This window comes from Microcaecilia unicolor, chromosome 2, assembly GCF_901765095.1.
Source record: "Microcaecilia unicolor chromosome 2, aMicUni1.1, whole genome shotgun sequence".
Classification (NCBI taxonomy): domain Eukaryota; kingdom Metazoa; phylum Chordata; class Amphibia; order Gymnophiona; family Siphonopidae; genus Microcaecilia; species Microcaecilia unicolor.
In genome coordinates, this window is record NC_044032.1 from 540198520 (window position 1) to 540224015 (window position 25496).

The 25496-nt window shown below is 41.5% G+C and overlaps 1 protein-coding gene across 1 annotated transcript in view; it reads right to left on the reverse strand.

Moving 5' to 3' along the window:
• Positions 1-16300, reverse strand: part of PDS5A (PDS5 cohesin associated factor A) — a 644759-nt gene extending 628459 nt beyond the window's left edge. The window contains exons 1-2 of the mRNA XM_030191317.1: positions 15821-16300; positions 15187-15339 (exon numbers count right to left, since the gene is read on the reverse strand). Of these exons, the coding sequence (XP_030047177.1) occupies positions 15187-15339; positions 15821-15979 (312 nt within the window). The 5' untranslated portion in view covers positions 15980-16300. The remainder of the gene's footprint in view (positions 1-15186; positions 15340-15820) is intronic.
• Between the last annotated feature and the right edge of the window lie 9196 nt (positions 16301-25496).

Here is a 25496-nt window from a genome sequence, read left to right on the forward strand (position 1 = left end):
CTCATCCTCCAAAACATAAACTGGAGGGAATGGACTCATCCTTCTATAAGTGAACACCAGAGGTAAAGGAAGGGGAGCCTCCACTAGCATCTGTTGGAGGTCCGCATACCAAGGCCTCCTGGGCCAATCTGGGGCGATGAGGACCACTTCTCCTGGGTGCAGCCGAATCCGCAGGAAAATGTGCCCTATCAAGGGCCACGGAGTGAACACATATAGTAGGCCCAGAGGCCAGGGCTGAGTCAAGGCATCCAACCCTGCCGAGCGAGGATCTCTCCGTCTGCTGAGGAAGCACGGGACTTTGGCATTTGAACTTGTCGCCATAAGATTCATCACGGGCTTGCCCCATTTGGCACATGTCTGCAGGAATACTTCGTCTGCTAGTTCCCATTCTGCTGGATCGATCTGATGCCTGCTTAGATAATCGGTTTGCACGTTGCTCTGACCTGCAATGTGAGCTGCCGACAGAAACTGAAGATGCAGCTCGGCCCAGTGGCAAATTTGTTCGGCCTGCGCGGCCAGTGCTCTGCACTGAGTGCCGCCTTGTCGATTTATGTAGGCCACTGCTGTCGTGTTGTCCGACATCACTCTGACAGCCAATCCTTCCAGGGTCACTTGAAAGGCCAGAAGCGCCTGAAACACCGCTTTCAACTCCAGGCGGTTGATGGACCACGCCGACTCCTCGGGTGTCCATAGACCCTGGGCATGCTTCCCCTTGCAATGTGCGCGCCAGTGGCATTCCTCGCCGCAGCATGCTGTTTGAGATCCACCACTCCATGCTGAGTCGGTCCGCAGGGAGCCAAGAAAGTCTGCATTGATAATCCTGAGAAACTGGAGACCATCTTTGAAGTAGGGAATACTGTAGAGGTCTCAGGAGCGCTCTCGCCCAGGGCACCACTTCCAATGTGGCTGTCATCGATCCCAGCAACTGGACAATGTCCCAAGCTCGTGGGTGGGGCATCCTCAGGAGCAGACGGACCTGACTCTGAAGCTTGCACCGCCTTAGCTCGGGTAGGTATACATAGCCCGAGTCTGTGTCGAACCTGGCCCCCAAATATTCTAAAGATTGCGAGGGGGTCAGGTGACTTTTGGCCATATTGACGACCCAGCCTAGAGATTGAAGTACTGACACCACTCTGGCTGTAGCTTGATAGCTCTCTGTTACAGAGTCTGCTCTGATGAGCCAGTCGTCCAGGTACGGGTGAACCCTGATACCTTCTCGCCTGAGCAAAGCAGCTACTACCACCATTACCTTCGAAAAGGTTCGGGGAGCTGTGGTGAGGCCAAAAGGCAAGGTCCGGAACTGGAAATGTTTTCCCAACACCGCAAACCTCAGAAACGTCTGGTGCAGGGGCCAAATTGGTATGTGCAAGTAAGCTTCTTTCAGGTCTAGAGACGTGAGAAACTCTCCTGGCTGTACCGCAGCAATGACGGAGCGCAGGGTTTCCATGTGGAAATGCCGCACTCTCAGGGACTTGTTTAATTCTTTTAAGTCCAGAATAGGGCAAAAAAAAAACCACCTTTTCGCGGGGGAAAAGTAGATGGAGTATCGGCCATAGCCGTGTTCGGCGGGAGGTACCGGGGACACAGCCCCTAACTGAATCAGACCTGGCAAAGTCTCTTCTACCGCCGCCCGTGGGACTCCACAAACACGTCTCTTACAGGGGCGTCGAATTCTATTCTGTAACCGTCTCTGATCAGGTCCAAGACCCACTGATCTGAGGAAATGTTGGCCCACTCCTCGGCAAAGAGAGAAAGACGTCCTCCGATGACAGGACTCGAGGAGAGGGCCGGCGCACCATCATTGAGAGGGTCGCCCCTGAACTCCAGGCCTTGAGCCAGTGGCTGTGGAACGTTTGTCCGAGCGAAAGGAGTTCCTCTGCTGAAAACGGGCACGAGAAGTGAACCCAGCAGAACGCCCCGGGCGGTACCTTCGAGCTTCACGGAAGCGAGGTCTGTAAGAGGAGTGGACCGCCGCACCCTTAGAGAAAGGCCGAGGCCTATCTTCGGGCAAATGCTGGGGTTTAGCCTCACCCAGGCCCTTCACAATTTTCTCCAACTCCTCACCAAACAGGAGAAGGCCTTGAAAGGGCAACTTCACCAACCTTTATTTAGAGGCCATGTCCGCCGCCCAATGCCGTAGCCAAAGAAGACGGCGAGCCGCCACTGCTACTGCCATGTGTTTAAGCTCTGACAATATCATAAAGGGCGTCAGCAAGAAAGGACAAGGCCGACTCCATCCGCGGAGCCACATCTGAAAAGGGCTCCGCTCCATCACCGGGCTGTTCCACTGCCTGTTGCAACCAAGCCAGGCAGGCTCTAGCAGCATAACAACTGCATGCAGATGCCCAAATAGTGAGACCTGCAATTTCAAATGACCGTTTAAGTGCTGATTCCAGTCTACGGTCTTGAATATCCTTCAGGGCAACACCTCCTTAAACAGGGAGGGTAGTTCTCTTTGTCACAGCTGTGACTAGGGCATCCACTTTAGGCATAGCAAAGCGAGCCATATGCTCCTCACTCAGAGGGTATAATTGCCCCATAGCCCTGGCAACTTTCAAAGGTCCCTCGGGGTCAGCCCATTGAGCCGAAATAAGCTCTTGGATGGAGTCATGCAAAGGAAAGGCTCGAGCAGGCTTTTTGGTACTAGCCATCCTAGGATTCACAGAGGAGGCTGTGCCACTGGCAGGGTCCTCAATAGAGAGAGCCTGCAGGGCATCAGAAATAAGCGCTGGCAGCTCATCACAGTGGAAAATCCTCACCGCGGAGGGATCGTCCAGATCCTGAGTCATTTCTGCACCAGACTCTGGCTCCTCAGACCATGAAGGCCTGCCAGAGTCCTCCGAATCCTCGCAGCCTGACCACGGGGGGGAAAAAAGGAGGTGCAGCACTCTCTGAAGGGGAATGAGCCCTTCTGCGCTTCATATTCTGCCAATTATCAGGGAATAACGCCTCAGAGGGCATACCCAGACTAGAATCCACTGGGGGGGGGGGGGGGGGGCATTAGAAGAGGCCCATGCCGGGCTTTGTGGGAGAGCTCTTTTAAGCATGTATGCTTTATGCATTAATAAGAGAAAATCAGGAAAGAAAAACTCACCCTGGGCACCCGGATCTCTGCCGGGGCTAGTAGCTCCCATATCAGCCTCACTCCGAGGCCTCCCCCCGGGCTCAGGACTCTCCGTCTCAGCGGAGGTCGTGCCATATGGTATATTCAAAATGGCGCCCGCTGCTAGCTCAGAGCGCAAAGAATCGTCGCTCGCCATGCTCGGGCCGGCTCTAACGTCTGTACAGCACGATTTACAGAGCCCCGCTGCTGATCTGCGCTTGCCACACTTGGAACAGCGCTTTACTGTCTCCGCAGCCATTGCCAAAAACGGCGGTAAAATTCAAAATGGCGGTTCGCGCCAAAATCACCCCGATCGCAGGCCCACCCCGGAAGAGTCAGAAAACACTCTTACCTCACTGGACCGAGTATCACAGCTCCGGTCCCACAGAAAAAGGCAATGAAAAACCTCTGTTCCAGCGTCTAAGCGCCAAAGCGTGACGCAACTTTTTTTTTTTTTTAACGCTGTGAGGAAAGCAGAGGTAAATAGAACTCCGGAGGCTCAGGTGAGTGGGAAAGGCAGGGAAAGGGCGAACCTATGTGCCTGCATCCACTGTTAGTGGGGAAGGACAGGGAAAGCTAAGCAATGTGTCCACATCCACGGAGGTATGGGTAAGGCAGGGAAAGGGCGAACCTATGTGCCTTTAAAGTGAAGCTGCTATAGCCTCCAACACCCCTGCTAACAACTGGCAAAAGCACAGGAGCAACCTCCAGGCAGATTTTAGATGGAGCTCGAAGAAGCTGCAGCCACTCTGCTATGGGAGATAGAGAATACTGAAGAGAGGCAGTGGAGCAAGCTGGTATGAGGCACTGAAAAAAGTGGGCTCTCTATCTCCCTCTGCTGGTTGATGGACACAACCCATCTGTAATGGCTGCATCTGCTTGATGACAAGGAATAAGCAGTTAGAACGGTTGTCATGTGCATGAGCTAGCTGATTAGAAATCCATACCCATTCTCTGCCTTGGTATGCCCCACCAAAGAGGAACAAAAAAAACAATTAATATTAAAAAAAATAATTCCCACACAGTTAGTGCACACAAATGGTAAAACTAATATGGAATGCTTTAGTGTGTCCCACATTAGGCTATTTTTGTTGAGTTAGGTGTGTATTAGAGCCTAACGTAGCTTAGTAAAAGGGCTTAGATCATGAGCTCTCCAGGAACAGAAAGATACCTACTGTACCTGATTGTATACCGATTTGATAGCTTCTGGGCTTGCAGGCAGGGCTGTGGAGTCGGTATACCAACCCTTTTGACTTTGACTGCTATTTTTCTACTGTCTGACTCCAACTCTTACTGATATTAGGCTTAAATTTTTTTGTTCTGGATCTAAAGTACTAGTAACTAACTTCAGATCCAGGAGATATAAAATGATAAATTTACCACATATAATAAAGCAAAGTTATTTTCCTGTAGCAGGTTTTCTCCAAGGACAGCAGGCCATTCATTCTCACATGGATGGCATCACAGCGCAGAACAATTAAAAAAAGAATAGTACAGCTTTGACTGGGATCCAAGATGGCCGCCTAGAGGCTTACCGCTAGGGACAAACCCCGAGGTTCTCTCCAGGTCTGGACCACGAGGCTCTCCTGAGCCCTGTGAAAATGGGGAAACGGAGCGGTAAAGTGCGAGAGGTTCCCACTCTCGGCACTGGGTCTGACCCTCGACGGCAGGCGACTCTGGAGCAGTTCGGCGTCTCGACCGCTCCCAGGCAAACTTCCTCTCCCACTATCGGAGCTGACGCGACGGCGTTAGACAGCAGTGTCGACGGGGTTTCCCTGAGCCCCGTCCAGCGAGCAGCCCCCCCCCCCTCCGCAGCCGGGAGGAAGAGGAGCGGAGGTTGGGCCTGAAACACTGAACCCACGAGGGACTGATGTTTTTCAGGGAGGGAGCCAGCCCACACCGGAGGAGTTGCAAGGTGCTGTGAACTCAGGAAGTCATATTTCCTCTATATTACCACTATAAACTGTGAGTACCCTGAACCAAATCCTTAGCACTCCTACTCCTGGCTCTACTTCGGGTAAAGTGGAAAAGCCAGCTGTTGTGACCTTAGAGTCACTCTGGGACCTAACATACACACTATATACCTCTCTTTTAAAATCGGTTGGGAAAAATAAGGAGCATATAAAAATGTTATCAGAGGCTGCCCTATTACAAGCTCAAATGGCTACCCAAAGTTCTTCTAAAATAAATCAATTGGAAGAGAAAGTGCAAATATTGGAAACAATGGGACAAGTTACAACAAGAGACCGGAACTATACTTCCCGGCGATTAGAATATTTGGAAAACCAAGTAAGGAAACTGAACTTGAGATTAACTAATTTCCCAAGATCCCCATTGATATCTCCAATAGATATGGTCAAAAAGTACTTAACTGAAATATTGGGAATGTCAAATGAATCACTTCCTCCTATTGTACGTGCACAATATTTGCAAGTTAATAAAAACAAAGATGGAGAAATTCCACAAGCACAAGTAGGAGAAGCTATAAACTTGACTGCATTTTTGGAATCATCGTTGGAAATTATTACTCAGAGAACCACAGTGGTGGTTACATTTGCGCTTGAAATGGACAGAGATGCTGTTTTAAAACTTTCCTTTAGACATTTGGACTCTCAGTTTTTGGGTTCAAAAGTTAGAATCTATCCTGACTTATCTAGAGAAACTCAGAAAAGGCGCAGGGCTTTCCTGGCTCTTGGAGCGAGTTTTATTTTGAAATTTCCTTGTATTTGTCGCATTTTGTACCAGTCTAAACAATTTCAGTTTTTCGAGCCTAAACAGTTAGAGGAATTCTTGTTAAGTAGAGAAGAAATAGTGGTAACAGTAGGGTAACAGATGCGCACTGTTAAGATACTACTACTACTATTAAACATTTCTATAGCGCTACTAGACTTATGCAGCGCTGTACAAATCAACATGAAAAAGACAGTCCCTGCTCAACAGAGCTTACAATCTAAACTGGACAGACGAACAGACAGCTAGGGGTGGGGAAATTGCAGTGGTAGGTTTGAAAGGAATAGCTGGGAAGCAGTAAGTTATTTAATTTCTTGTTTTCTCAAATAGCTATTTGATGATAATAATTTCTTATATCTTGGATCCTATTTCCAAATTTCATGGACGAAAGTGTTGTTAATTTATTTCATTTAATGTCTGTATATGACATAATTTAAATTTATTGTAATAATGTGATTTTTTTTTTCCTTTTTCAATCTTCTCTAATTTTGAGTTGCATAAATGTGAAAATGCAATAAAAAAATAAATAAATAAATAAAAAATAAAAAAAGGAATAGTACAGCTTTAAATACAAGCAACAGCATCCCCACCGCACATGCCTTCCTGACCACCACAAGAGAGCGGAACCATCAGTACAATAACACAGCTATCAGGACAAGAGACAAATCCAAGGGGAGGTGGGAGGGTATATGAAAACAGGCCTACTCTCCTCGTGAAATACCTGCTACAGGTAGGTATCCCTGCTTTCTCAGAGACCATATCTTTCTCACATGTGGGAATCCCTAGCTACCAGGCTCACCGAAAACAACAACAGTAGTAGGACAACTGGACCTCACTACGGCAAAGGTCAAAAAACAAATCAACCTGAAACTATATACATACTGTGTAAAAGTGCAGCCTGGAACAGAACAAAATGGGCCTGGAAGAGGTGGAGTTGAATTCTATAACACAAACAAATTCTACAGTACTGTCTGTCCAAACCGACCATCGCATCAGGTACTTACTCTAGGCAACAGTGGGATGTGAATGTGTGGACCTAAGACCACGTTGCAGCTTTGCAAATTTCTTCTATAGAGGCTGACTTCAAGTGGGCTACCAACACAGCCATGGCTCTGACATGACCCTCAAGTCAGCCCACTCGGGCATAAGTGAAATAAATGCAATCTGCCAGCCAAATGGAGATTGTGTGTTTCCCAATGGCAACCCCCATCCTGCTGGGATCAAAAGAAACAAAAAGCTGGGTGGACTGTCTGCAGGAAGAACTGTTTAGTGCTATGAACTTGACTTTAAAAGATACAGATTCAGGCCAACATTCTAAGGCTTGTTAGTTCAATAGGCCTCAAGCCTACATGAGATGAAAAAGACAATGCTAAATACAGCAAGGCTGTATCTGAGCAAAAACAGCATCAACAACGACTATCTTTACAAAAACTGTGCTTTCATGGTCAGAACATCTATGCTCCTAGCGCCTCTAGCCCAGTGTTTTGGGGTCCCTAAATCACAACATTGAAAATCCCCAATTTGTTAATCTCTAGACAGTAAGGCTCGTCTTGCTCAAGAAGTCTCTGCACAAACATGATGTTATCTGGGTGTTATTTGAAGCAGTTAGTATGAGAGCTGCTGTCAGTGAAACAGATGACAGCCCTGATCCAAGCCAGCCACATCATGAAGACATATTCAGTTTTTAAAACCAGGCCCTTCTGTCTGCTCTTCCTGCCCGCTATGTGGTTCTGCCTACTCCGGTCTCACCTGCATTTTCAAACAGAGATCACTAATCAGAGGAGTTACGATCTGGCCCAAGGCACCAATTGTGTAGGTCCATGACAGAAATTACCCGTCTACACTGGGCACACCTCTAGAAACCACTGGGAGTCTTCTGTGACATAAAAAAAAAAAGAATCTCAGCCAAATTAAACTCCTCAATCTTGAACTCTCAAAAAGGGGCAGCGGCCTAAACCAGGCAACCACACCTGAAAATAAACTTAAAACGAGAATAGCTGAGAAAAAAATATAAGTAAAATAAGAAGAATACCTGCATGGGAAGGAATTTAGCAAAATCGAAAAGCACAATGCAAGGACAGCACGTGTGAACGCATCCTCTCCGTTCCACAGAAAAAAAAAAGACAACTAGAAGTCCCACGCTCAAGCGGGAAGGCACCAGCACATGCGTGGTGGGATGCTGCTAGAACTTTCTACTTCACTTGCTAGTCAGCATCCACACCAGAATCGATCGAATGACATCACCCAGATGTAAGAATAAGAAGGCCCGCTTGTCCTTGGAGAACCATCTTTCAGGACAGCCTTCCCTATTTGTAACTTTTAATTTGGCCTGGCAAAGGAGCCAGATCTGGAACCCAACCTTTTTTCTTTCACTGTTCTCTAACGTAATTTGAAGTTCTTTTCCTTTTAATATTTTAATTTGGTTTTTATTGACTTTATTTGGGAACAGCAGTATATCAAACTGATAAACTAAAGCTTATCACAGAGCGGTCTAGCTAAGCAGTAAAACGGAAAGCTGGTTTGCCTTCAGCAACAATTAATAGACTTAAAGAGAAATCCAACTTTTTTTTTTTTTTTTTAGGCTGCCTGTGGCGACTCTGGAGTCAATCTGAACAGTGACAGTGAAGCAGGAAATTTCAATGCCTAAAACACTCATGTCCATAGAACACTTTATCCTCTAACTGTAAACTTTCTCACAAATATTATGCAGGACCTTACAAAAACTGTTGGCACAAATATCAGGGAAATCCTGAGCAACTAACGTACTGTTTACAGTTTTAAAAAAAAAAAAAGGGGAGTACTCCAAAAGTCAAATGATTAATAATTTTAAACCTCCAACCTTCTTCTTATTTGTCAACTTCCCTAGAGTTCCCTTATAGACTCCTCATACACCTCTCAAGACATCATACATGTTCAAGGTTCAAAGAGAAGCTGCGCTTCTTTTAACCAACTCTAGAGTAACAGGGAGATCCAGGCCTCTCTAGTGATAACTTGAATCTTGATGGAAATCCTGGAGGAAGTTCTCAGAGAAAAAAATAAGAAGCAGTTTCTTAAGTAGCATTCAATCAGAACAGAAAAATGTAATTTAGCTCAACATTTATATCACACTTAATCAATCAGCCCAAGGTACATTATATTTTTTAATTCCATATTCACTACTCTCAATTCAAATTACTCAAGATAAAAATTCCTTAAGCAACCAAGTTTTCAATATATGACTGAAAAATGGGAAGATATCTGATGTAGGTCCAACAATAGAGAGTTCCAAATCTCTGGCCCATCATCGTAATGGTCTTCTTCCTATCTTCTTGCAAATGAAATTGTTTCACTGTGGGCACAACTGTAAAAACTTGCCAGCTAATCATAACTGGTGTTCTAGCTCATGCAACAAAGAATCCATATACCTGGATGTCTCCCTATCCACAATTTTAAAAGCAAAATACCAGTAATTTGAACTGAACTCAAGCACGGGCTGGTAACCAGAGCAAATGAGATTAAATTCGGAGTTAACCTTTTACATCGGACCTCCAAGAACCGGCACAGCTGCCACGTTTTGTAAAACATGCAAGCAAGTCAGCTGTCATTCCAACAAACCCAAAAATGCCATATTACAATAGCTCATAACAGAAAGAAGCACAGCTCTCATCACATTCTTTATCTGACTTACTTCAACTATAATCTGTCTGAAACAGACAAAAAAATGATTTACCAGAGCATTCACCTGATTCTCTGCAATAAACTAAGAGGGGCTCCAATACCAAGTATCTCAGGATTCTCTCAACAGCCTATTTTCCAAAGGATCCTAGTCTTCTCAAGGTTCACTCTAAACCAGTGGTTCCCAAACCTGGTCCTGGAGGCACCCTAGCCAGTCAGGTTTTCAGGATATCCACAATGAATATTCATGAGAGAAACTTACATGCACTGCCTCCACTGCACGCAAATCTCTCTCATGAATGTTCATTGTGGATATCCTGAAAACCTGACTGGCTGGCGTGCCTCCAGGACCAGGTTTGGGAACCACTGCTCTAAACCCATTTTGTTGCATCCCGCCATAAATGTGCACACATACTGTACTTATGAAAGAGCATGCCTCCAATAAGGAATCCCTCATCAGGAACAAATCAAATCACTATGATATGATATAATCTGCTTAAGGGAAAACACAAAATTAAACCCGAATAATATTACCTCACCCAGCAAACATAAATAAAAATTAAACAAAATAGGCGATAAAGGTAAGACCTGAGGTACTACACAATAGATGCACCAAGGGATGGACAAGTTCCCTTACTAGCTCACCTGCAACAACCTATTCTTTAAAAAATAAAAGAACCCTCAAACCACCTTAAAACAAGACCTGCCTGCTACTCCAGCAGCGCTCAACTAAAGTAAATCATAATTCACCAAGTCAATGCTACATCACAAATCAGTTACGCTTCATAGTACATTTAACAAGGATGCTATCACAGTCTCTGTGCTACGTTAAGTCTGAAAACTCAAATATGTCCTATCCAATAGGCTACATTCATCCAAAAATTGTTGCAGTCTAGAAGCTACTGCTGCTTTGATAATTTTTGCCAAGATGGGGATATTAGCCACCTGCTGATAACTAGAAGATAAGACTACACTCTAAACTCCCTCCTTTCAAAAGAGATTTCACTATATGGCCAAGTTATAATGGAAAACATCAGTCCTGCAGTGATTTAGTCACAAATCTGGTTAACCAACAGAAGTCAATGGACAATTCATTAAATAAATCTCCAGGTCAGAGATCCAAAATTTTCCCTTGGCAGATTTACTTATCCATGCTGTCACTTCTCATAACAAATGTAAACCTGTCCCACAAACAATCAATCGATACTGAATCTGGTTTCTCACTCCCCTCTCTCATTTGCCACTACAATCTATTCAGTACAAACCAGAAGCTGTTGAACCAAAAGTCAAGATTTACCCTCTTACATGAGTCTACAGGATAAAAAGAAAAAACAATTCTCTGTGCCAGGAAGCGCAGACCATTAGCATGGAGATTTTTACCAGCTTTCCTTATAAATTAACTCTAAATTGATTGCTATGTACAAAAATGCAATTGAGAACATTTTCGTATAGCCTGCAACTTTTCCTGAAAGCAAAAAATAAATATAGAAACACACGCACAAACATCTAATGGTACAAGTTATGATCCAAAAGGGAGTTATACATAGGTAAGCCTAGTGGGATCCCTTAGCTATGTTCTAGCAGTGTATCAACAAGAAGGATGGTTTCTCTTTTCACATTTGCCTATATATCCTACTGTGATAGCATGAGCAAGAGTTGAGTGCTGAGTAGAGAGAGTTGTATGAGGTGCATGGGGGAGATTTCCCCCATCTTCGCCTATTCCCTATAGAACCTAACTCATACCCACCGGTATCCGCTAAGATCCATTCCATCCCCACAATTAATCTCCTCCATCCCCACATATACCTGTAGGAGTAGAAGTTATTATTTACTTGGACACAGCCCTCTGTTTCCGCCCAACCCCAACAGCTTCCAGTGGTTTTTTGGATGGTATTCACTCTTCAAACAATGAGTGTTCCAAGCCTCATTCTGGTGCTCCAACTGCCTCTGTCCGTACATTCCAAGCCTCATTCTGGAGTCACCAGAGATTTTGACTACATACCTGCGGGAACCCCATGGTAACTTCTTCCATATCAGTTAAGTTCCAATGCAAACCACTTCGTACCACGAGATTCCCACAATCCCTATTCCTGTGCAGCTCTCTCGTGCTGAGCCTTCATTTCATTTTTGCTCTCTCTTTCTTTGCACAAATCGTGAAAGGGGTATTTGAGGGATCTTTTTGTTGTTGAATTGCATGAGGATTGTGAAGAATTGCAAGAGGATCTAACGAGACTGAAAGACTGGGCATCCAAATGGCAGATGACATTTAAAGTGATGCATGTGAGAAGGAAGAACCCAAACTATAGCTACATGATGCAAAGTTCCGCATTAGGAGTCACCACCCAGGAAAAGCATCTAGGTGTCACCGCTGATGATACATTAAAACCCTCTGCTCAGTGTGCAGTGGAATGGGAAAACAAAAATGAGAATGTTATAATGCCTTTGTATTGCTCCATGGTGCAACCGCACCTTGAATACTGTGTCCAATTCTGGTCACCACATCTCAAAAAGAGATAGTGGAATTAGAAAAGGTACAGAGAAAGGAGATGAAAATGATAAAGGGTATAGAACAACTTCTCTATGAGGAAGGACTAAAGCGGCTAGGGCTCTTCCACTTGGAGACGGAACAGCTGAGGGAAAATATGATAAAGGTCTATAAAATAATGAGGAGTAGAACAGTACATGAATTGCTTGTTTACTCTCTTCAAAAATACTAGGACTAGGGAGCACACAATGAAGCTACTAAGTAGTAAATTTAAAACAAAGCAGAGAAAATATTTCTTCACTCAACATGTAATTAAACTCTGGAATTCATTGCCAGAGAATGTGGGTGGTTTATTTATTTATTTAAAAATGTATATTCTACCTGCAAATAAGCAAATTACAATCACATATATAATCAAAGTAAAAACAATAAAATTCAAATAAAATAAAAATATAACATATTAGCCCCTTGATAACTCAGACAAAAGTAATCTCAACAATTAGCTAAGTAGGGTTTAAAAAAAGGCTTGAATAATTTCCTAAAAGAAAAGTCCATAATCCATTATTAAGAAGGACTTGGGAAATCCACTGTTTATTTCTAGGATAAGCAGCATAAAATCTGTTTTACTGTTCTGGGATTCTGCCAGGTACTTGTGACCTGGATTGGCCACTGTTGGAAACAGGGTACTGGGCTTAATGGACCTTCGGTCTGTCCCAGTATGGCAATGCTTATACTCATATGTTATGTTTCTTTGGTTGACTAGAACATAAATCATTTCCTAATATTTTGTGTGTATATGAAAAATAGCATTTTAAAAAGTAATAAAATAAAAATCTAATCCACTAATACCCAATCTACAAAAGAGGGCCGGCACCCTTCATTCAAAATAGTAAGCAAACATGCCTGTGCTATTTTGATGTGTACAGTAGTGATGTTATCATAATATATCTGCCTATTCCCAACATTTCTCTCGCTGATCTAATTGCATATGATCACTTTTGGTCAATTATAGTTGTACTACTACAATGTAAACTGTCTATATCCAGCTACACCTGTTGTATACTGTCAATCCCTTCATAAGAAATAGATCCTTAAGAAAATATTTTCTACAGCTTATAAGCAAAAACAGATATCTTTCATATCCTATTTACCCAACCCCTAGATGAAGCCCAACCAGACTATAAAGAATACGTCTAGAAAGCCAGGTTTTGAGGCTTTTGCAAAACCCTTGATAATTCAACTCCATGGACACCAAGTTCTACAACCAGATTTTGTTCCTTAAAATCAATGGAACCCTTAGATATCCATCTTTTTTTTTTTTTGTTACATTTGTGAAGAACTTAGTTGTTGGGTAGAATAGTGTAAAGCAAGTCTCTCAAACTTCTGATGCCACCACATCACATGAAACTAAACGCCAAGCTCAAAACCTGAAAAAATATATCCTTAGTTTTTGAGGGGGTTTATAATCATTTACGTGCCTGGTTGGCTAAATAATCTGATACTCATCATTAAAATCAACAGCCACATTGAGCCTGCAAATAGGTGGGAAAATGTAGGATATAAGTGCAGCAAATAAAAATAAACTATGGTATTTGATCAAACCAAGCAAGCACAAATAATTTGTCAGTTCAGGAGACAGCAACAGGACAATTAACAAAAATCCTAAAAATGACCCAATATCATGCCTATACAATTTAACACAATGTACTTTTTAATATTACAAAACTGCAGAAACTGTCTCATCCACTACTCAAATGAATAGTATTCTCAGAATAGTAACTAATGCAGTGACTATTCTTTACAGCAACATTTTACATAATTTGGAGGCTCAATAAAATGTGAAATACGAAACCCAAACACAACACAGCAGTCAAGAAAGGACCAGTCTGCCACATGCAACTGTTTCTTTCAGTGTGAGCTCAAAAGCATGCAAGTGTCAAGATATAGATTTAAAGCAAAATGCTGAAACCTGGTTTTCTGATATTAAAACTGAATCAAGAATTATGCCCAAACTCCTAACTTGTCCTTGCAGAATCAAAGCCACATCCAGAACAGTAGGAAGGGTGTTAAATATTGGAATAACAGAAGATTCAATTGTAAAATAAATTTACCTTAACTCCTATTAGGTTAAAGTTTACTTACCTGCATCAATTCACTAATAGACAAAACACACTGATCTAATAACTGCAATACTTAAGGATCCCTTTATAAACAGGAAAATCTGCATTTATAAAGTATGAGAGACCAAAGATTCCAGTTATATGCCCAAGGAGCTATAGGAAAATATTAAAATCATGACAATTCACAGGGTACTCCACAATGGAGATGCCAGTATTTAGATGTGCAAGCCTTAAGCTTATTAAATGCTGCTTTTATTGCCATATTTCATTACTTTTGGCATAGCAGCATAGTATAACCAGGACTAAAATATTTTGAACACCCTTGGAGAAGGGAGGGAACAGCAGGAATGATGGAAGGAAGGAGAGAGAGGATTACATGAATATAAATCATTGGTTTATATTTGAGTTAACATTCCCCCCCCCCCCCCCTCATCCTTTTTTAAGAGAAAAATGTTATATACACGAATACAAACCAACATACCATATATAGCCCTCCTTTTTTATATACAGACTTAGACATATTGTAAATGTATAACACCATCTGATGTTATTAAAATCATCATTCTCTTTCCAGATAGCAAAAGAAATCTACAAAGAGCTGTTTATCAAAAGCACTAAAACCACCAAGGAGAATACAAATGTTATAAAACGGCTATGTCCTGTCTGTCTGTTCTGAATAGATTGTAAGCTCTGTGAAGCAGAGATTGTTTCTTATATCTGTGTACAGCGCTATAGAAATAAACAGCAGAAGTATAGATAGACTTCTCGCATTTTCTCTATTCACCATGGCAGTCCCAGTATGACAGCTTGCCTGTTTAAGAACAGCTGTAATCGTCTGTGCAGGCCTAATTTATCTGTCCACCTCCATCCCTCCTCCTCATACAATATTTACATTAATTTAAAACAGCTAAAAAGAATCTATTGTACCTATCCAACTACAACAAAGTACACTATCAAGTCAATAACCAACAACAAATCCGAGCAGCAATGGTGGTAATTGAGTCGGCTCAGAGGACGAGTAGAAAAATGCACCAGGACTCAGGAGTATCTCCAGTCACTGTACTGCCCACGTGCCTTCATCGCCAGACACTTACCTTCAACCGTTTCACCACCTCATCGTTGGTTATTTTATCCGTGATCTCTTTGACTCCCGGAGGATAAATAATTATTTTTCCATCGGCAGGTTTTTGCTGGCCAGAGAAGTCCATGCTGATAAACTTTGCCCTTCCACGATCCTCTACCGGCCTCTATCGGTCAGAAAACAAAAGTTCAGCAGGATGCAAAACATGACTCCTCAAACCTCTTCCATTACAAATATTAAAATTCATAACGAGATCTACTTCTTTGAGAATCAAAAACATCGGTTTATAAAATCCATGCTCAAAACGGCATTTCACAGCTCGCTCCATCTATCCCGGATATTCCGGGGCAATTCCTTCCCCTAAACGTACACACTCCCTCGCCCGCACTCAAATCAAGAGTTTGCAGTGAACATTTCACAATGAAACTTAAAGAAAATGCAGCAAAAACCCATCTTGTCCAACGGATCTGCAGCAAACGACTCCCTACGGGTAAAATATTTGCTCGGATCTCTAAAGAATCAGGGAGAAAACGCCAATCCACAACGGGCCTGAAATGTTAGGCCTCAAGCTATCAGGTGAGGCGGCAGCGAAAGGAGAAGTGCTGGGATTGCAAAAGCAAATACGACAGGGTAGAAAATTTACCTGCAGGATTCCGGCACGAGGGAAGGACTCTGAGGCGCTCCGGTGCTTGAGGAAGTTGTGGCAGGACTCCGGATGAGGCTGGGGCAGGCCCTGCAGGGAACTGCTGCCGCGCTGGTCCTGATTCCCCGCGGACCCGGAAGTAGTCGCGCTTGTGCGCGCGCATCAGATCTAGGCCGCGGCGGGAGAGAAGGGAGAGAAAAAAGAGCTTCGCGGCTGCTGAGGGCCGCTAGAGTGAGGAGGCCTGCAGAGCTTGGGCGTGCGCATGCGCTCATCTGTTGCCAGCTCGGACGGGAGCAATGCAGAAGCGAATTTTGGTGCTACCTGCCGGGCTAAGGTGGGAGAGACTGGGAAAGCCTTCCCGAAGTGATTTTAAATGTTTAGGGTGCAATGGCCTCAGAAGTAGCGTGCTCGCGAGCCAGCAGAGTGCAGGCTGTACTAGGTAGAGCTGTGCAGCAAGGAGAGTGCTGAGTCGAGGCCAGTGCGAAGAGCGGAGGAAAACGCTGGAGTGTGGAAAAAAAAAAAGGGGGGGGGGAATCCTTACGCAAGCCCGGATTGCTTGAGGGGGGGGGGGGGAGGGAAGAGAATTTTTTCTTTATTCGAGTTGGTGCTGAAGCTGCTATGGTGCAACAAGCCCGGGTTATAGAATGGCATGCTAGTGCCTGTTGTTTTACTTGGTGTCTAATTGCCCTTCACTGAATTTGACAATTGGGCCGGAACAGCTCCTATACTAAGAAGTTTGAGAGACGACTACTGTCTCAGAAGGATCAAGGTGCTTTAATAGACAGGAGACTAAATGACGTCAAAACGTGGAAACCAATTAGGTTAGTGTAAGTTTTCCCTTCCCCGCGCAGCCGTCATCCCCGTACACTCAAAACAACGCAAGTAAACCTATGAACTGATGCATCCAAGCTGTCGTTCTTTATTGATGGTTGCATTTTTATTAATCTCACTATATATTCAAGCATGCCGGCTTGTGCAGCATACTGATCTGTACATCTGTTGTCTGGAATTTTTGAAGATAGAAATAAGGAAATAAAAATTTAATTTTGGATGTTCGCTGTAGAAGTTATTGTTTACTTTCGCAATAGTAACTGCCTATACCTAGGGGCTCCCTAGGGATTTCTGAACATGTGGTATCATTAAAGGACAAACTTTGGGTATATATGCTAATCACAACTTTGTTAAAAGTTTCAAACCTATCCATATATTTATTCCCATTATATAACTGAATTCTATTATTCTGTCTCACTGTATTTTCAAATGTAAGCCACATAGAACCCAACTTTGCTTGGGCTAATGTGTGATATAAATGTAAAAAAAAAAAAAATCCTTTATCCTCCACTTTTTAAGACACTGCCTACCTGCTGCATAGTGATGGCACAAGGAAAGAAAGTTTGGTCCAATGAAGACTAACTCAAAATAACCTGTTCCTTAGCTGGGCCTTAGTATTACCAGTGAAAGTGCGACCATACCATGCTGCTGTGGTTATGCTCCACTAATATGTTAAAAGATTAACTGGATTTCTTGAAAGGATTATATAAATTTAGGATGCATGACTAGGTACACCAATATACACTTATTTATTCATGTACAGCCACAAAACAACCTTTTACAGTGGATAGTGTGCATGATGAGCACCTTTTATTATCAACCAGATAGAGATAAGAGTTTTCAGTTTTGGCACAGTATAAGCTATTACAAGAATGGCAGTTTCTGTGCCGACAGCGTTTTTCTGAGTAAGCAGACTCTACCTACATTAGAGGCACTACGTCCTGACTGTTTGGTCAAACCTCAGTTTCTATGGAAATCATAACTAGGACATTGTGACCCCTGAGGCAGGCATTTATATGCCAAAACACGGCCCATGTTGGGTCACTTTCAAAATAAAAAGGACATTATTTATCTCAATCCTGAAGGTCCAGTGTTGCTTCTTTTGTGTTTCTGTACATTTTTGTATGCTGTTTTACCCTCTCTTTTGTGACTCTGTAAACAAAAGAGATTTGCATGACTTATAAAACCACTTGCCCCTGAAACATGTTCAAAACAGAATAATCCATATTCCATTTATGTCTCTAAAAGGTAAACTTCTACAAAACAGATGAAGATGTGATTCCATGTGCCCCAATGAAAGGATAGTTTAATTCTACTTCCATTTAATTTCAATATATTCCATCATCTTTATAACACCAGGCTTCCCAAGGCAGTTTACAACAACAGTTACGATGCACCTATCAGGAAACAGGATATCCTCACTGAAATTTAGCCATCTTATTGTATGAATGTATTGTTGAGAATAGAGGGGGCCCGAGCCCCCCCCCCCCCCCCCCCCAAGAAGGCTAGAGTGACCTTAATCTGACTCCATCTCTAAATAGCACTAGTACTGGGGTAATCGGGGAGTTGTGAAGTTCTAAGAGGAATTGCCACTGAGAGAGACGTTAGGTCTAAGGGACCCGCATTAGTCCGCCTCTCAGCACTGGCAAGGAATAGATACCAGCCTTATGACAAACTGGATTTAGGCTACAAGTTATACAATGCCGCGAAAGATAGCCTGATATAGCAAAAGCATTTATACTTACAGCCTTTCATCATTAAGTGAAGCCCACAAATCATCATTTGGAATGAGGAGTTTATTTGCTAAGGTATAAGTCAAATCAGTGATTGACAACAGGCATGTACAATCAATTAATTATAGGAATATAATAAGCTGCAAACAGGTGTTAAATATTTGCTAATCTTTTATAATTTCTTTTACCAATTAGAGGTTTTACAAGGGAAAGCAATTAGGTAATTTGTTAATTCTGCTGGACACATTGGTTTCCCTTGGAGAGAGAGTGCCAACCCTTTTCTCTCTAGCTTAAACCAGGAAATACCCTGATTTTTATAGGTGCCCTCAGGATATAGATAATATGACAGTAGATATACCTGATTGGATCTATGCTAATGTCATGGTTGTCACTGATTGGCTCATGCTAATGAGTAGCTTCTATCTTGCTAACATGGTTTTGTCTTTAGCTCGCTTGATCACAAATCTTAAGCAAGACCCTGCTCACAGGAAAGTCTCCCTCCTCTCTTGGACAGCTAGTTCCCTATTTTCTCTGCACCTGGCATGACTCACTCATTGCTCAACTTGTTTTTCTAACTTACATTAGAGAAAATTCCACTTTGTAACAGATACGGGCTTCCATTTTGTGTTGAAATCCTCCATTTTGTTTCCATATCTATTAACTTTTCCTAATTTAGCTTATTTAGGCCTCAATGTGGGCTACAAACTAGGCCATACTTTTCCAGTAAACTCCCAGTTGTGTCAGCCATCAGATTTCTGACTCAGCCAAGGTCTGTACTGGCCTGAGCTCTGTGACTGGGCCCTCCACCATTCCAGTGGGGGGGGTCTCTAGCTGTACCATAATTATACATTCCCCACTTGTCACCCCCTCTGGGGAGGGGTGACACAAAGCTCGTCAAGCTTGTCATCATCCGTTCCAGAAGGCGGCAAGCTATCAAACGAGAGGGGGAGTTTTGGTCTTACAAATTGCTAGACGGTATGGTGCAAGATAGGAAACTTCATTCTCAGGTGATATATTATTTGGGCATATGGAATTCCCTTTATATTACCCAATCCTTAGGGCCTTAATCATGATGTCATCTCTCTTGAGACTTACTCAAACCTGTAGTGAGAAAGGTTTTATGAATGGGACAAATCCATGAGTTCATCTACAAAATCTCATGAAGTATAGGTATGCTGGTAATAGCAATTTCAGGTGGATCATGCTAATAAATACTTTCAGGTCTTTCTATGGCTTCTATTGTATCTGCTGCATAGTGCATGGGGAGATAATCTAATGTATGTATCTCAGTGGTCCTCGGAAGGATTAGTGGTTTTGATTAAGCATTGTTATGGTGGCTCAACAAATATATGGTTAGTACTCTGTTTGCAGGCTGTTTAAGGTTGTAGGTATTCAGAATCCTTAAACAGGTCGGAATTCCTGGACCTTACTATTACTCATCATTGGCATCCAATCATGAACACTAAAAAGTGGATAGCAAGTATGAGGTTACCTCATACAGCAAAAATGGCCAATCTTAACAAAGGTCATGCATGGATCTTGACATATGCATAATGACCTGGAGGTATGGGAAGCATTTCATATATCCTTTACCCCACTTGGAGCTTAGTCAAACCTACAGAAAGACATGCAGCTTAAGTAGGCCTACACCAAAGTTAAACAATTGCATAACTGGTTGTTACTAACAGAGTTTACACCTACATTATGATATCATAGCCAGTATTAGGGTTTGATGTTACCCCTGTATCTGAGCAATATCAACTTCAATTTAAATTACATAAACAGAAATAACGGGGAAACTCTTAGAAAAACAATTAGAACAATAAAGGAAATAATAGGTAAATAAAAATAAAACCTTTTCAATATATAGACAGGATTACTGCGAAACTGAAAATAAAACAAAATATGAATCTATAATGTCCATAAACAGCAACTGTAAATCTCAAATGAAGTATCAGTTCTGAATTCTCTTTCATCGATCATGGTTGAGGCGGTGGAAGTGCAGAAGAATCTGGACGATCTAACAGGGCTGGATTTTCACAGCAACTTGGGCAAGGAATCAGTAGAAGTGATAGTCTTAATACTAGGAATTGGGATTTGCAGAATGTATCCCCACTTCTGGCTTGCATAGTGTGCAAGACAGATTGGTAATTACTACGAAGAGATGATCAAATAACAATAGTTAAGTATATGGAACAAAAGAAAAGGGTACCAAAAAAACAATAAAAACTTAAATTTAGAGATGATGTTGATTGTTCAAGTTATTGAGGTATGGAGGGTCAGGATTATGGTGCACAAAAATAGTCAAAAGGCACGGGCAATGCATTGAAATCTATCGCCAATAGGTATGGAATCTTCACCTGCGATGACTAACATTCACCAAGGGTTGGGCCCTCAGCTGCAGGAGGCCAGCAGGACTTACGAGTTAGATGCTTCAAAAAGAAGGGTAGCTTAGGAAATAGTCATAGTCAAAGCAGAAGACTAATGTGCAGAAATTTAAAACTCATAATTAGTCCAGGTGATGGAAGTATCTTCTGGAATCACGGTCGCTGTCTGTTGTAACAGAGAGCTCATACGTAAAGTGCCATGTAGGTTCTGAAAAAGAGGAGCTTGCAAAAATATTTAATACAATAGAATATTTAAGAGCATAACCAAGAAGGTCTAAATTAATGACATCATTTGGACAAAGAAAATTCTCATTCGAGAAGTTGGCACTTCTTTTTCTTGCCAGAGGTCAGTGGTAGCAGAAGTACCAAACTGGAATAGAGGCGGTAGATCAGGAATTGGATTAAAAGATTAGCGGTCTTCATTCAACCTACAGTCAAATCTCAGCACAGGACCATTAGAAAGAAAAGTCAAGGAATGCATTGTTAGTTCCTTGGGACACCAGTAGGTGGATAAAATCACAAATTACAAGTAGAAAACAATTTTTTCCTCTGTAGATTAGATGTTGCTGGCACAGGAAGTCAGCAGAGTCTGAGGAAACACTGCGGTCAGAGTCTACTCCAGGAAAATACAGCTTTTAATATGATATTTTGAGAGATAGAGAAAAGCCAATATCAGAAATGTAAAAACTATATATTTCTATGAGGCCTCCTCACGTGACCTTTACAAGGTTTAAATAGGCCAAATGAGAAGGACAACAACCTATAGTCCTCTGTAATAGCTCAGAGCCAATTTGGAAAATGAAAATTATATTAAATTCGAAACTGATCCTTTCTATGCTTTCACAATTTGGGCCCTAAATTATGACAGCATATCAAGATTCACATTCAGAGGGATAGCTAAAAATAAGCTTATATGTTCCCAAGAATCAATTTACAATTTAGAGTATATTTTAAATACAGAGGAGGAGCAGCTTTATAAGCAGGAGACAAGTAGAAGCATTTCTTAAAACATTTTAGTAAAATTCAAAAAATCAAAGATATAATAACAATTTTTATTAATGCAATAAATGCACAAATTGACCAGTAGGATATGTTCATATGATAAATGGAACAGCTTGTAAGCCTACATTGTAAATTGAATTCTAAACAAAAAGTAGCAAGGATAACACAGAATCACAGAAAAACCCATCTAGTTATTAAAAATCTGAAACACGTTATGAATTCCTGTATCATATACTGAGTTCAAAGCTTTTGTAAAAATGAACTTAAGAGAAAATAAGAACTACAAGGGTTAATCTCTGTCATTCGGTCCTAAGGAAATCACGAAATAACGGTGCTTCCTGTGTCTAATTTGAGTTTACTGCTCACTGCAAGCATTGGATATTATGGTGACTGAAAATAGGTCTATACATCAGACAAAAACTGTAAGTTTAAGTTTTCGTATTAAAACTTTATGCTGGTGTAATTAGTCTTCATAGAATTAATACTTCAGGAGAGGAAAAGGAGGAAAAGAAGGTTATTACTTTATCTGCTTCCAGAGGTACGGTTCTCAATAAAAAGGAAATTGGCAATTGTAGCTAGTCTTATCTGAACATAGCTCTGAAATAATAGCAACCTGAATTTCTTTAGTTCGGATTTACCAGTTAGTTATGTTATGCAAGGGTTAATCTCTAAACCCTATTGAGAACCAGAAATGCTGGAACTCTATACAATAATATATCTTAAAACTATAAATCTTTAAGAGGCAGGGAAGGAAGTTTGAAAGTAGTAGATAAGACGTGAAAAGAAAAAATTAAAACAGTTAATTCATTCTTACGGAATACATCCCCAATAGAGAGCCAGGAAGTGAACATCAGCACTAGTTATTTTAAACAACGTCACAAATAAACAGTGTTTTAGATGGCACATAATATAGAACCTTTTATAGTAAATATCTGGAATAATTATGCAATTTTCAAAGAACACATACACATACAAATTAAAACTAAAAATTGCTTGCATTTCTAGTGAAAGCAATTTACCAGAAGTCAAAAACAATCAGGTATTTAACATCACGTCACAAATCAAACAAACATTGCTTAAATGAAATAATATACAATCCTGGAAAAAAACACTCCTTTGAGATTTACTACCACTGCAGTTGATAGGCAATCTCGCAGAGTAACTAAAGAAATGATTCCCTAATAACTAGCTGGTTTAGTTTTAGTTTATCCTATTTACCACAGGACACACAGGAACATATAGACATAAAATTAAAACAGTAATCTAATCCTGATACGTAGAAAACTTAAAGTTCAGAAGAGGAAGCAAGATATTTCTAAATGTAGTTCAAAACCAATCATTGGAATTGTGCACGGTTAAGGAATTGTTTAGGGTTTCAAAACAAAAAAACATAAAAATAAATATTCCAGTAGCCAATCACAAGTCACAGCACACAGACAGAAAAGGAAAACCACACTCATACACAGACACAGTTATTGTCCCACATACAGAGGTGTCCTTGTGTATTGAGGACAAAATCTTAATCCTAAATTTGGTAAAATAAAACATTTAAATTAGAGCTAATCCAACATGCCATGAAAGTATACAACGGCAAGCTTAATAGTAACACATACAATAAATGGAAATATACTCACGATTCATGCAATGTAATCTCCAGCGCAGAAAATCAATTGAGAAAGAGAACAGTTGGCGGGATCACTACGCCCTTCCGAACTCTCGGTGGCATTGGGAGGTCAACCGCAAAATAGAAAGGTTTTGTTTCGGACGGAAAGTCCTTACCAGAGATCTGAATAGATGTCAGATCACCAGTATCTGGTGTTGGGTGCGGAGAGGAAGATATGATATAATGGGTAGTGAACAACATCACCCAATATGTATAATAACGGGACCTAGTGAGCAAGTGGTCTACAAATAAGCTTCAGACCTGTAATTTGCTATAGAAAAAATGAACTAGATTAATAATAATATATATATTGACCAGATCTAGAACCTGGTCCAAGGTCAGTGGTTCAAAAAGCAGCTTCAGAGATAGCAGGGAGACCTAGAAATGATAATGTGCTAACAGTTTACAAAAACATGCAATGATTATCCTGATAGTAAAACATGCAGAGACATAACACAATCATACTCACGCATCTGCTAATGTACTCCAACATAGGGACCCAAAATAAAAATTACCAATTGGCGGAAAGCTCAACGCTTTAACCGCAAGTGACATTAGGAGAAAGCAAGACAAAAACTGCAAACAGAAATGTACCTAGAGAGTCAGAGTATAAGTGAAGACATACTTAGTGTCAGCTATTATATATTTATACTACTCTACCCCTAATTAATGAAAACTACTCTCCAGAGCGTGCTTCTAAAAGCATAAAGAAACCCGGTTTCCCTGCCTGCCAAGAACTGTTTCAGATACTTAGCCATGAGCTCCAGCCCATGATAGAGCCCCTAAAAAGGGACATTGCAAACACTCCCAAAAAGAACTAAAAAAACCAGCGAATAAGGTCTCATGAGTCGAAGAGCAGCGGTCCAATGGGTTTCCGCTGATTAGAGAACTTCTCGTGTACGACTAACCACCCCAAGGGACCTGTGGTTTGAGAACGTCTCATGTACAACAACCCACTCAAACATTTGTGGTTAGGAAACTTCTCGTTTAAAAGCTAACCATTCTACAACATTGAAAAGTTAGGAAACTTCTCGTTTAAAAGCTAACCATCCAAAAATATTAAAAAACCCTCGTCAACTAGTCCAAACTCGCAACGAAAAGCGTCAGACGTCTCTTTATTGCCCCCACGCTCATCTGTACTAGGTAACTCATATGTGGGCAATAATGCCGAATCCGCAGGCCACTCCGAAAATGGAATGGAAGTCTGCTTCTAGTAATTGAGATACCGTCATCCATTGAAGGATTTGTAACCCTCAAACGGGTGTAAGCCCCGGGCATCGGCATCAAAGCCAATGGTTATAGCATGACACTGGTAAAAAAAAGGAAAAAGAAAGAATAAAAGTATGACATATCCCTAGGAAGAACCCCTGAAACCTACTTCAGAGGTAGCAAGAAAGGATAAAAAAAAAGAAATAAAACACATGTAAGCTCTTCGGGAAAGGGACAACCATAAAAAGAGCCATTAGTTGGAACACCTTAGCCAAAACAAAAAATGCTCTTATTCCACGGTCATCAGTCGCTAGACAATATATTTTTCCACTCAACAAACCACGAAAGGGAAACTTAAAAGCATTACAACGGAACGGTTGACGATAAGGAAGCCTGCCATGCCAGGGCAAACAGTATAAATTAATTCATTCAGTTATGCCAGTTGCAGGAAAAACCAATTTCAATTAAAAATGAACAAGAAAACAAAAGTTGTACAGGTTCGGCCATAAGTCGAACGACAAATTTAAACACTGCAATTGAAGCATAAAAGCCTGAGAATTACATGACATTCACTAGAAAGGGAAGTGGGTGGGACTTAGAGATTGATGGACAAGCATTGTAGACCATTAAGCAAGCAGCATAGTATTCTCCCCTGCATCGGAGAAAATAAAGAATATATATATATAGAATTTATGAAACAAGACGGGTTGTAGATTAGTGTTATGGAGTTTGTAATATTATAGTACAAAAACAAAGCCAATATTAGGAACCCAAACCTACAATGCTGTGTTCTAATCTTTAAAGTGAAAGCAAAAATACATCCGTACACTGCTGCATGTAGAGAAGTGCACATAC